The sequence below is a fragment of the Prenolepis imparis genome, unplaced genomic scaffold, assembly GCF_030444845.1.
Source record: "Prenolepis imparis isolate NDT839.2.m4 unplaced genomic scaffold, iyPreImpa1.0 SCAF_14, whole genome shotgun sequence".
NCBI lineage: Eukaryota > Metazoa > Arthropoda > Insecta > Hymenoptera > Formicidae > Prenolepis > Prenolepis imparis.
The window spans coordinates 8,927,012-8,940,629 of record NW_028141172.1 but is presented as its reverse complement, the minus strand read 5'-3'; the positions used below and the strand labels follow the sequence as shown (position 1 = coordinate 8,940,629).

General features: G+C 29.3%; 1 protein-coding gene across 1 annotated transcript; it reads left to right on the top strand.

Moving 5' to 3' along the window:
* Nucleotides 1-1,650: 1,650 nt before the first annotated feature.
* Nucleotides 1,651-5,127, top strand: LOC145945079 (proto-oncogene tyrosine-protein kinase ROS-like). The gene is made up of 4 exons (XM_083053914.1): nucleotides 1,651-2,395; nucleotides 2,822-3,015; nucleotides 3,822-4,292; nucleotides 4,553-5,127. The coding sequence occupies exons 1-4, from the start codon at nucleotides 1,651-1,653 to the stop codon at nucleotides 4,883-4,885; spliced, it is 1,743 nt and encodes a 580-aa protein (XP_082910040.1). The 3' UTR covers nucleotides 4,886-5,127.
* Nucleotides 5,128-13,618: the final 8,491 nt, after the last annotated feature.

Below are 13,618 nucleotides of genomic sequence, written 5' to 3'. Positions count from 1 at the left end.
AGCAGTGGTATCAACGCAGAGTACTGCTATCGCGGGAAATCCGGAGTGATTTCAAAAGATAAGGGGATGATAGAAATCACGGATTGCTCCGCTATCGCGGGAAATCCAGAGTGATTTCGAGAGAGAGAGAAAATGGAAGAAATCACGGATTGCTCCGCTATCGCAGGAAATCCAGAGTGATTTCGAGAGAGAGAGAGAAGATGGAAGAAATCACGGATTGCTCCGCTATAGCGGGAAATCCGGAGTGATTTCAAAGATAAGGGGATGATAGAAATCACGGATTGTTCCGCTATCGCGGGAAATCCAGAGTGATTTCGAGAGAGAGAGAGAAGATGGAAGAAATCACGGATTGCTCCGCTATAGCGGGAAATCCGGAGTGATTTCAAAGATAAGGGGATGATAGAAATCACGGATTGTTCCGCTATCGCGGGAAATCCAGAGTGATTTCGAGAGAGAGAGAGAAGATGGAAGAAATCACGGATTGCTCCGCTATAGCGGGAAATCCAGAGTGATTTCGAGAGAGAGAGAGAGGGATAAGGATGGGGGAAGAAAGGACAGTTTTTCGAAGTTAGAATTAAACAAGAATAATAAATTAATAAATCAAAAAGGAAAACAATTATAATTTAATTGAAGTCCCAGAATTATTTTTAAGTATAAGGGTGGAGATGTAGCATGCTTGATAAACTTACTACTTATGGAGTGCGCAGGTAGGTGTTAACTATTCCAGGTGTGAATCTGGCTAAGGACTCCTCCGTGAGGATGGTGTTCCACTCACAGTTGTTCACTCGCGAAAATCGTCGTACTCGGTGAGCACTGGGCACACGATGATTTCACAAGTGTCACTGCGAATGCTCACGAGTTCGAGATTCAAACAGTTTACTCGAAGGATGGTGATACAACTTTTCGCGAATGATCCGCGTGCGTAGGTAGGTTTGAGAAAAGATTGAGATTCCCTGAGAGATGTCGCGGGTATATATACCTTCTTGCTCCTCCTTCCCGTTAGTTTGTTAATATTTCCTGACGAATAGGGAATTTTTCAATAACGCCCTTTCAGTCCCGGAGGCGTCTCTTGACTTTAAAAGTTTACCGGGATTGGTCAGGGCTTTTGTTTAGGGCCCTAGGTTTTGACCAATGGAGAATTTGTTGAGGTTTATATTTTTATTATCCTCTCGAGATTATCTCGGTGATCTGTCAGGCGGCATTTGTTTGGATTCAGTTATCGTTGTTAGTCTGGTAAAATTTTATTCGTTTTCAAGTGGAAGTTTTCTTCTAAATTTTTATTCATTTTCAAGTGGATATTTCCTTCTAAAAAGTTTTTATTGATTTTCAAGTGGAGATTTCCTTCTAAAAAGTTTTTATTACTTTTTAAGTAAAATTTTCCTTTAAAAGAAAGATTTTTATTGCTTTTCAAGCGCGAGTTGTTAACTAGTCAAAGCGAGAATTTCAGACACCGCGAGTTACATCTGGTATGTATCTCTCCTTTTTTTATTTTAATTTTTACGATTAACCGTCCCCGGTCAGCTGCTTCGCCTGCCAGATCATAGTCTTATTCCCACGCCTGTGATTTTTCAATCATCGCCTTGCATTCTTTGAAAGAAAAGAATCGTGGAGTCCACAGGACGTAACAATAACAAGGTCGAGGAATTCTATATGCAGACATACAAGCGGCATTATAAAATTCAGAATTTAACACCGTTTACAAACTACACGCTGAAGCTAGCTGTGAGCAATTTTTACTCTGATAAATTATCGACGGACCTACAGTTCAGCCCGGAAGTAATATTGAAAACTAATGTGAGCAAGCTCAATGCACCGGAAAATGTAACGGTTCAGGTTCTCACGCCATCTATAGCGGCAGTTTATTGGATTCCACCCACGAAACTGAATTGTACGACAGTAACTTATAATGTATATTGGGAATCAATTAACTCGGTGAACAGCACGCAACCGATAGAAGAACTATTTATTAATAATAAAGTAAACAACAAACTTTTTACAATAATCCAACCATTGCTGCCAGAACAGAAATACTTTGTATATGTACGTGAGTATCCAGCTAACTACAGCAATTTATATAATGACAGTTTGAGCAAAACTGTGTACACGTACTCGGAACCGAACAATATAACTTTGAGCGAAGTTAGCATAAACAATATGAATATTTCGTGGATTCCTAGCGTTAATTTGACGATCCATTACGTACTGGAATACAAAAATGATGTGATGCAAAAGTGGCAAATCGCAGATAATTTTGAGACAAATAATGAGACAGTAATGTATTATATAGAAAAATTGCTACCGGCAACTTTATACAAGTTTCGTTTGATACTGACATATCCTGAATACGAGAACTTTACATGGCCATCTGATGAAAGATTTATTTTTCAAACACTTGGTAAGCAAATATATGATAATATGTAGATATTTTAATATGATCTGTTTATTTGACTTACATATAATAGTATTACAGAATTTTAAGAATTAAATATTATTAATAATAAAATTATAAGTTGAAATATTCAAATAAAACAAGAAAATTAAAACTATATTTTTATGTAATAAAGGTGATGATTCGATAATTCGAGCTATGCAATATAATTTAACATTGATGTTAAGCCTTGCTGCTATCGTTAATGTAACCTGCATCTGCTATCTTATTTATTGTTGTAAGTATTTGATACACATTTTTTTAATTACAAATTATGGTTAATGTAGTAAGTAGAGAGATTTTCTAAAAAAAAGTTAACTTACTTGTTAAAAGAGCAAAATTTGAAATTTGCAATGCATAATATTATTTAAATATATTATAACTTTATAACAGTATACCGACAACGCAATGAAGATAACGAGCAAGTTTTGACTAGGATTCTACATGAGGTACTTATCGGAAACGTTCAGCATAATGCGCTATACAGTCCTGCGTTGCAATATAATCCAAATAAATTTATGCTGACTAAAATCAAACGTGAGCAAATCACACTAACGAAACTCCTTGGCAGCGGCGCATTCGGATTGGTAAATTTTTCGTAACGTCATATTTTAAGTCGTTAATATTTAGATGTAGAAATGAAAAATACACATTTCTTAGTAAATTATATACCAAAAAAATTGTTTTCTTGAAATGCGTTAATAAGTCCTCTTAATAGATAAGAATATTTCCATTTTTTAAATTGAGAATATATTTTTAATTTCTTTTGCAACTTCAGCGCCGCAATAAATAAATAAAATAAATTAATAATAAATTTAAAATAAAAATTAATAAAATAAAATTATTCAAATTTATAATAAATTCATAAGTTTACAATTAATATTAAAAATAATAACATAATAAGCAAAAATGTGTATTTAACTATGTCAAATACATAAAAAAATATTTAATTAAATGTGTAACATTTAAATATACATGTAATAAGTAACAAATGTCCATTTGTAAGACTGTTTTTTGTTATATCGATTAATAATTTTAATAATACACGGATAGAAAAACATCTCATTAAGTATATATTCTTGCATGTTAAGAATATCTCTTTAGAGAATTTTCCTCCTAAATTAAGAGGATCCTTTTGGCGCCTATTTTATTGGAAGATATAATAAAGATAAGTGGCATATACTTAAGATGAGAATACAAATTTTTCGTATATATAAATCAACTTTTTAAAAGAATTAGTAATACATTAATTTTTATGAGACATACATATGCACTTAATTTTTTTTCGTTGAATTATTTAAAATAAATTAAAATACATATGTATAATGTTATATAAAATTAAATTTTGTTTTCTTGTTTAATAAAAGTTACATTAATTTTCAATATTTCGCAGGTGTACCAAGGGAATGTCAAGGATTTAGAAGAACCGGGATCAGAGACATCCGTTGCCATTAAAATGTTAGAAAAGGGTGCTTCTGTCGAAGAAAAAAAGAAATTCTTGCAAGAAGCTAAGCTTATGAGTCACTTTAGACACGAACATGTGTTAAGATTACTAGCTGTTTGCTTAGACGATGATTCTCCATTACTCGTGTTGGAATTAATGGAAACTGATCTGCTAAAATATTTGAGAGAGTGTCGAATATTACAACCTTCTGATTTACACCCTTTGCGTCTACAAGACTTGCTCGCTATGTGCGAAGATGTTGCGCGAGGCTGTTGCTATTTAGAAGAGCTGCGCTTTGTGCATAGAGATCTCGCGTGCCGAAATTGTTTAGTGTCTGCGAGAGATCGTGAGAATCGAATCGTCAAAATCGGTGATTTCGGACTTGCTAGAGATATTTACAGGAATGACTATTACCGCAAGGTAGATATAATTAATTAAAAAAGATGAAACTTTTTGAAAGTATTTTTCTATTGTTGCGTCTTTATATTATTATATTATATCTTTAAGTCAAATAGAATTTAAGAAAAATGAAGACTATGTATATATATTTTTATATATATTTCTCCAATATATATATGTATATAATGTATAATGCAAAATATTAGTTTTTTGCTTAAGAACTTATTGCAAAAATGGATAATTAAAATAAGAGAATTATCTTTGTTAAAATTTTATTTTAGGAAGGAGAAGGTCTGCTTCCTGTTCGCTGGATGGCACCGGAATCCCTAGTGAACGGAATATTTACTTCTCAGAGCGATGTTTGGTCATTCGGAGTACTAATGTGGGAGATTACATCATTGGGTGAGCAACCATACTCTACTACAAAATCTAATCTCGAAGTGATAATTTACGTACGCAAGGGAGGCAAGTTGCAGATGCCTCTCGATTGTCCATCCTCATTATATCAGTTGATGCAGCGTTGCTGGGGTGTAGCAAATGCCAGACCAAATTTTAAACTTTGTCTGAACAATATTATAGATCTAAGAAGTGACGCAGAATTGCATCCAATATAAATATTTTCTAGTTGGCACAATTAATTAATTATTTGAACATATGTATATTAAAGCGAAACAAATTTTTGCACATCTATTTGAGATATTTGAAAATATGTCTGTATTATACGTCTGTATATATATTTGCATTTAAAAAATTTTAAACTTTAGCATATATTTTGTTTACTAACACTGAAAAATCAAAAAAGAACAAGTAGTTATACCAGTGTTCAAATAGATAACTACTCTTGATTTTAGTTATAAATGGCATTTAGAGATAGATGAAATTACTATAAAATGTGTAATGAACTAAATTCTATACAAATCACACATTTATAAAAAATCTGTTTTTATATATCTGATCAAAATTCTTCATGCTTATCAAAAATATTTTGTATGTCAAACAGGAAATAAAGAAAGACGCGAGAATGGGTTAATAAAGGTTAATAAGAATTTACATATATATGTTTCTCTTCCCAAGTAGCACATGAAACTTTAAAACGTCTGCGATAACGTTGTCGTAGCTTAAACTGCAGCATTTTTGTCTACCACAGCTACTGCCACAACGTCATTGTGACGTTTTGACAAAGTTGTAGCAGCAAAAATGGGACAACATTTTTAGGCTTTGAAAATGATGTCACAGCCATATGGTTGCACAGCTATTTTGCTGTAAAGACGTTGTCATAGCCACATTACGGCAGTCGGAGTAAAGATATAAAAATAACGGTTATAATTAATAAATGGATAATGTTTTTCATATGGTAAATTAATATTCAATAAAAGTTAAATTTTAATTTTAAAATTATGTAGAAAGATTGAAAAGAATTTTTTTACTTTAACTGGGATTGAACTTCTGACGACCCGAAACCTTTGCTTCAAAAACTTAGGTAAACTTAGATAAAAAAAAGATTAATTAATCATTGCAAATTATTACAATTTATAACTTACATATAAGTATACTAGAGCGGACGCAAATTCATAAGTACAGTGATTACAGAACTACATACAAATCCTTAAGTAATAATTTTAGAGCCACATAAATGAACGCATTAGGTCCGCTGACCATCGCTGATATATGCTAAATTTAACATAAAACTGATAGTCATGTTACTCCTTGCCTTTCTTAATAGTTGTCATGATGTCTTTACAATCATTAATACAGCTAAAATAGCTGTGACTAAATTTTTGCTTTTTATTATTGCTGTCACAACAAATTCATAGCAATTAATGCAGCTAAAATTGCTGTGGCTAGTTTTGGTTTTTTTATTGCTGTCACAACGACTTTACAGCTTTTTATACAACTAAAATAGCTGTGGCTACATTTTGGCTTTTCTGATCGCTGTCACAGCGACTTTACAGCTATTAATACAGCTAAAATAGCTGTGGCTACATTTTGGGTTTTCTGATCGCTGTCACAGCGACTTTACAGCTATTAATACAGCTAAAATAGCTGTGGCTGTATTTTGACTTTTTTATTAACTATCACAGCGCTTTTGCAGTTAAAAATCCAGCAAAATAGCATTTGCTGCCAAATAGATGTAATTAAGGCTGGCAGGGCGTTATACCAGCTACATTTTTGCTGTCGCAGCGAATATAGCCAGACTGTGTTACTTGGGTTAGCAAATAAGTCATGGAAAACCTGACTCTTTTGTTGGAGTAGCTTAGTCTAATAATTCGTCTAATAATTATAATTTATATTCTAATAATTTGGTTTACGTATTAATTTCAGATTACTCAGTTAATTTCTTTAAGTAAAAGTGGCTCTATCTTAATTCAACTTCTTTTTCCATGAATGCGTTTCTTATCACTGACAGTTTTAACAATGTTTATATTTCAATAATAAACGTTTTTATTATTATTTTCTTTATAATCATAAAAATTTTATAAATTCCTGTATTTAAAAACATCTTATAAATATATTTTAATGTAAACAAATTTTCTGGAAAGCACAATGCTATAAACTTTTGACAATGCTATAACTTTTGATTTATGGCTGATGAAAATATGTACATACATATATGACATATATATATATATATATATATATTACATACATATATTAAATGATAAATAGTATATAAATTCTCACATATAGCATGTGACAGCTTATGCGCATATTAATGAAAGATTGATTAATTGTCCCCAATTCAAAGTTCAACTGTACCAATCTTTCACTTCGATGTTTAGTAGCCGTTTTGCATGCAAATTATTTTAACTAAAAATTCTGATTTTTTATATAAATTTCGTTAAATATAAAATAATTTACTCTGCAAGTTTTAAACAAAAATTAGTAAATTTAAACATATCTAGAAAAATAAAAATGTTTTAGAAATTATATAAACAATTTATGTAAATGAGTCACAAACTTATTAAGTAACAAAAAAATGAAATTAACGCAAAATTATTAATTTTTTAAATTCTTTTTTTAAATTTTACCATTATATTATAATAATACGTATTATGTTTAAATTTTAATATATCGTCTGAATTAAATTTAATTTTAAGTTTTAATTTGACTACATAACATTGATTTTTGAATGTGTGTGTGACGTAAAATTAATAAACTTTATATACATTTTTTAAAAATTAAAACTCTCTTTAGTTTTACGTATTATACAGTTTTAATTACACAAATAGTGTATTGTCTGCAATATATAACATTCAATTTTCTTCATGAAAAAAATCTTTTATTTGCGTAAAGTACGTAAATTAGAGTATACGAAAATACTTTTCTTCGTAACTTCTTGGACCGGAGCTTCAAAGATTTTCCAGAATCCCAAGATTTCCTGACGAAAACGTTATGGTCATTCTCGTTAGCATTAACAATTTTAGTAAAACACATAACGTTTGTAACGTTTCTAACATAACAATTTTCTCTTCTTGTAGATATTTATACTCGATCGGCTTTAATCCGATTCTTGACTATGACCAATGTTCCATGTAATCTTCACAATAATTTAATTTAAATACTACTAATCGAATTGATGTTTCTTCAAGTATCTCGATAAATTTCGAATTTTTATCTCTTACTTGATTAAACTCTATTTCAAGATCGATTATAATGATTTATATGATCAAACTATATAACTATATAGTATATTCTCTTCGATTAAACCCAATGTACAATGTAACGAGTGTAGTATATTCGATTGTATCAAAAACAATAATATAAGTGTAATTAAATTTCGCAATATTTCAAAATTTTCAACTAAAATGCGATCAATTAAAAGAATATATGTTATTATTTTACAACATATTACTATCTTAATATTTTTAATATATTATTATTTCAAAATTTAACTAACAAATTAATATTTTTTGACCGAAATCTGCTATTTAAGACGTTATTTGCTAATTAAATATTTATAATAATAATATATGTTACAGAATCAAAAATAATATTTTTAAAATAATGAGTTATAATACTTTAAACTCGATTAATATTTTTGACAGTTATCAGCTAATTTCTAGGAAAAAAATATTAATCCAGAATAAGATATTATAACATATTATTTACAACATATCACTATTTTAATTTTTTTAACATAATATTTTACAACTTAATTAGCAAATTAACGCATAATTAACACTTTTTAAAGAAAGCAGCTATTTGAGGCGTTAATTTGCTAATTAAATTTTCATATTAATATATTACATAAGTAAAAGTAATGTTTTAAATAATATGTTACAATATTTTAAACTGGATTAATATTTTTGACAGTAACTATTTTATTAATAAACTGATTTCTGTAAAAAAAATATTATTTGCGAATAAGATATTATAGCGTATCATTTTACAACGTATTACTATTTTAATATTCTTAATATATTATTATTTTAAAATTTAATTAACAAATAAACTTTTAGTTAATATTTTTTGACAGAAATCAGCTATTTAAGAAGTTTATACAGATTTAATGAACGTATCAACGACGCATAAAAACCCAATACCTTAATTATTTAATAATTAATTCGTATTGCATAATTCGTATTGATTAATTGATTCGTATTGCATAAAAGTATTCAAATAGGATCTGGATTCATAAACCTACGCTAATCTCTTTAATCATGATTTTAATACGATGTTCGAATTCGATTGTTCGATAGCGGAACACAAAATTTATTACATTAAAGTAAGCTTGTAGAAGTTTTTGTTTATAATAAATTATTTTTCAATGTCAAAATCTTTTTTTATTTTAAACCGGACCATACTTTAAAAATGCACCTCATATAGGATATATATATATATATATATATATATATATATATATATATAATATATAATTATTCGTGAAAGCTGTTGGAATAAGTAACTGTTGGAAGAAACACTGACAATGAGTGTCATCGATCAAGCAGAGAGAAGTGAATCATAAACAGAGGGCAGCAAATAAAGCATGATCAGATCGGTCTAGTCTGCGGAGTCAGTTACGATTGCGATTGCCACGAAAAAAGACAATGTTGCGCGTCATTTGATTCAAATACTGTCATATAAATATCACACAACAATATGCACAAATAGTGGATTGTAAAAACATGCATAGTATACAGTATACAATATGCATAAAAAAAAGTAATCATAATTGTTTATATTTTTAGTGAAATAAAAAATATGACAAATATCAGCGTGGATAATATTTTATGCGTGAATAGCGGTGAAAATGATAAAAAATTAAAAATTCTATAATTTTTGGATTACTTATAAATTGTTCAATTATCTTTTTATTGATTACTTTTTTACGAAATATTAAAAAAAAGATATATTATTATCTTCGATACAATCAAGAGTGAATACGTGTCGCTTTGTATTGTTATTGGTTCTCATCGAAAAATTATAAAAATTACTTTTACTTACTAGAAGTTCCCTCATATGATTTAATATATATATTAATAATAAATAAATATTTTTAAAAATTGGAAGATAATAACGCGATTCGCAAACTGGATTCTAAAGAATTCATCGAGCACATAATAAAGTATCGAGTCGATTAGATCAAATCTGAATCATCCATAGAATAAAAAGAAAAACAATACTGGTGACTAAAAATTGAGCGCCAACATTCACCGAAATTATTATGTTTAAGTTGAGATTATACGTTTTATTGAAAAGTTTAATGCTGGTGAAGGCAGCTATCGCGATTTTGACACAGAATCATACCGTTCTGGACAATCCTCAGGAAAAGTGCCTTTCTGTGTGTCCAGATTTAAATTTCACGCAGGTAAGAGATTTTTTTCGCTTCATTAAAAAACAATTAAATGTTATTACAAGTAATAGTGCAGTTTATTTGAGTAACTAAAACGTGTAATATAATAATATTACATACTGTATAATATAATAAAACTATACAAAAAACTAAAAAGTATGATGCAATGAGAAAGGATGTATAGAACTTGAAAATTTTATTTTGCTTATAAATGGATGTATAATTTGTATTGTAGCAGGTATACTTTGCGGGATGAGGAATGCAGTGATAAATAATAACACTTGGTTAGACTAAAAAATATAATCACAGTGCAACGGACGGACAATAAGTCAAGACAGGACAAAAAGACATACGCTAAAGCTATATAAGAGGGCGCATACTCGATACACAAGTTACTAGGGGCAGCACTTGATATAGTACTAACCTCAAGCGCCATATATGAATTTATAGAGTTATAAATTAAATTCTAACAAATATAGTACAAAATTAAACTTAATTAAAACAAAATATTAAAATTTGGCTGCATTATCTTTGTGTATCTATTGCTATTTTTAAGAATAATAATTATTAATATTAAAGAGATTCCCTGTTAATTTTTCACTATTTTGATACATACATACATACTGTATATGACACTTGAATAGAGTTTTATGTGATTTTTCATCAATTTGTAAAAAGATCTTATTTACTTTATTAAATATTTATAATAATTTAATGATATATATATATATATATAATAAGACTTGTAAAATAATTTTTATTTAACTAAATTAATTCAAGGAGTCAGCGTCATTTTAATGTGTCAACCCAGTGAGCAATATGTTATCAAAAGAAATTCATAAAGTACTCAAGTTTAAGAGTCGGACTTCCGATAACTCCATCAAAATGATAATATTATGATATCAATAAGTCCTCCAATGCGTCGATTTTAGAGGAAAGAAAGACATCACATAAACGACATCTAAAAGAATTCCACAATCTGACTTCTTTTAAATATCAAAAAAAGGTTACCGTTAAGAATTGCTATTTGTAGTATTATATTTTTACATATTTTTATATTAAAAAAAAATATAACTCTTAGTATACATTTCTTTTATAACATTTTATTAAAATTAAAACAGGTTTCAAAATGCCCATAGACTTTGAATAAAAAAAACTTTATGATTGCAACGTGCTTTTTGCAGACATAACCCAACTTCTTTGGTTGGATATAGAGGCAACATAGAACAAATAACAAAAATATATATGAAAATATATAATCTCTATTTTATGCTGAAATACATATTTAATAATATTTATAATTTAAGAAAGAAAGATTAAACGTTAATATCGAAGAACGTAAATGCAATCTCCTTGAAATTCAACTCAGAGCACGCAGTTCACACACGTATATATGTGGCTTGCCCATGTGCGGCGTTTGTAAAATAGCACGCTTGCTAGAGACTCTACAGACATCTATGAATAGACAACATAAGGAGCTCTTCTGAAAGATATCTTACAAAAAGATAACTTACTGATATCATTTTTAAGAGAAATTAATAAGGTCTTCAAAAGTTCTCTTAAAGAACTCACCTGAAAGATATCTTACAAAAAGATAACTTACTAATATCATTTTTGAGAAAAATTAATGAAGTCTTCAAAAAGTTCTCTTAAAGAGCTCTTCCTCTCAATAATGCTCACTGGGAAGGATAGTTACATTTGTGCTACATACATAAAAAGGAATGTCGACTATATTGGTATAATAAAATTCAAATTGTATCAATTAACTTAATAGGGCCAATAGTTAAATGAACAATATACGTAACAGCAATCTATTCCAATCTAACTAGTAAAAATTTATAGATGTGTATATACATATAACTTTCATAGTATATCCATTTATATAGCCATATGAATATAGATATCCATTTAAATAGTTATATGTAGTATATGCACATCTTCTTATATATCGTGGTAATGTCAATCGAATGTTTATGGTATCCTGTTTTCTAGAATTTGTTTGCGTTAAAAGATATAACAATAATCAAAAAGAATTTCGACAAAATTTTAAGTACAAAAATTTATATAATTTGTATAATCACACATATATACATAAAAGACAATATTTTAAACATTTTTATTCTTGAAATACAAACGTTATTATTGAAATTTTAATCATAACTGACGGATTATTAAAAAGTAAACTCGCTTGTTCTAAAAAGTTAACTAACAATCGCAAAAAGACTAAATCATTAGCTCTAACTATCAGCAAAATTGCTTCAGGAATCGAAGAGAGTAACATTTTCATATATCATTTGTTAAAATGGAACCAATTATGAATTCTTATTAAATAATCCTTATACTGCCTATTCTGCGTAACTTTTTTATTAATATAAGAATAATATTTGATATTTTGCTAGAAAATATGGATAAACTTCCGAATACGACCCACGTCCGATTGCCATAAATTTTTGTAGAAACACTGTAAATGATGTCAAATGATTGTCCTTAACCGGATTTTCACCGATATAAACATTTAATGCTAAAAATATTAAAATACTTTCTATATAAATTATTGTCGATAATTATATATAATAGGGCCTTTTCACATGGGTACACACACACACACACACACACACACACACACACACACACACACACACACACACACACACACACACACACACACACACACACCGGGGTGTGGGTGCAAGGGGGCCTTCGGCTCCCCTCCCGCACCCTCCCGCCGGTAGCCAGGACGGTGGACCTCGCTTCACGTTGTAAAGTATACCGGGTGTCCCATTTTAAAGGATTCACTCAAATATCTCAGAAACACTTCGTTAAATAAAAAAAATGTTTCCTACAAAAGTTGTAGGATTTCGAGGGGGACATAAAGTAGTAATATTCATATGACCTTGGGCGGCGTCACCAAGATCAAGTGAAGATAAGAATAAATTTTTTAAATGGAAACCCATATTTTTTATTATAACATCTTTTTCTACTAATTAATTTGAACAACTTTTATCTGAAGCATTTTTTTATCTTCTTCAAAATTCACCTTCTCATCTTCAAATTCTCACCTTCACTTGACCTTGGAGATGCTGCCCAAGGTCAAATGAATATTACTATGTTATGTCCCCCTCGAAACACTACAACTTTTGTAGGAAACATTTTTCGATTTAACGCAGTGTTTCTGACAATGAGATATTTGAGTGGGTCCTTTAAAATGGGACACCTGGTATGCCTAAACACAGTGAATTCCAATAGACTAATAGACAATCAAGAAAGATATATTCAAATAACATAACACATTTAATACCAAATATATATAAAGCGTCCTAAGATATACAATATACATATATAAAGAATCCTAAGAAATACAAAAATAGAATATCAGAACGAAAACGTCAACAAGAAACAATTTATATTATTCTTTTTTTAGCCAGAATATACATCTTTAATGTCTTCAATTAATTTTTTTAATGGATCTAATTTGTTTTTTTACATCTCGCCTCCACAGAAACTCACACAAATGATCAGCCATATTGTCTTTCGTAATTCGTAAATCGTAAAT

Bases quoted from the DNA above. Each gene is read 5' to 3' on its own strand.
- LOC145945079 (XM_083053914.1), top strand. From the start codon at position 1,651: ATGCAGACATACAAGCGGCATTATAAAATTCAGAATTTAACACCGTTT. The intron at 3,016-3,821 runs GTAAATTTTTCG...AATATTTCGCAG, and splicing joins GCAGCGGCGCATTCGGATTG to GTGTACCAAGGGAATGTCAA. The intron at 4,293-4,552 runs GTAGATATAATT...ATTTTATTTTAG, and splicing joins GGAATGACTATTACCGCAAG to GAAGGAGAAGGTCTGCTTCC.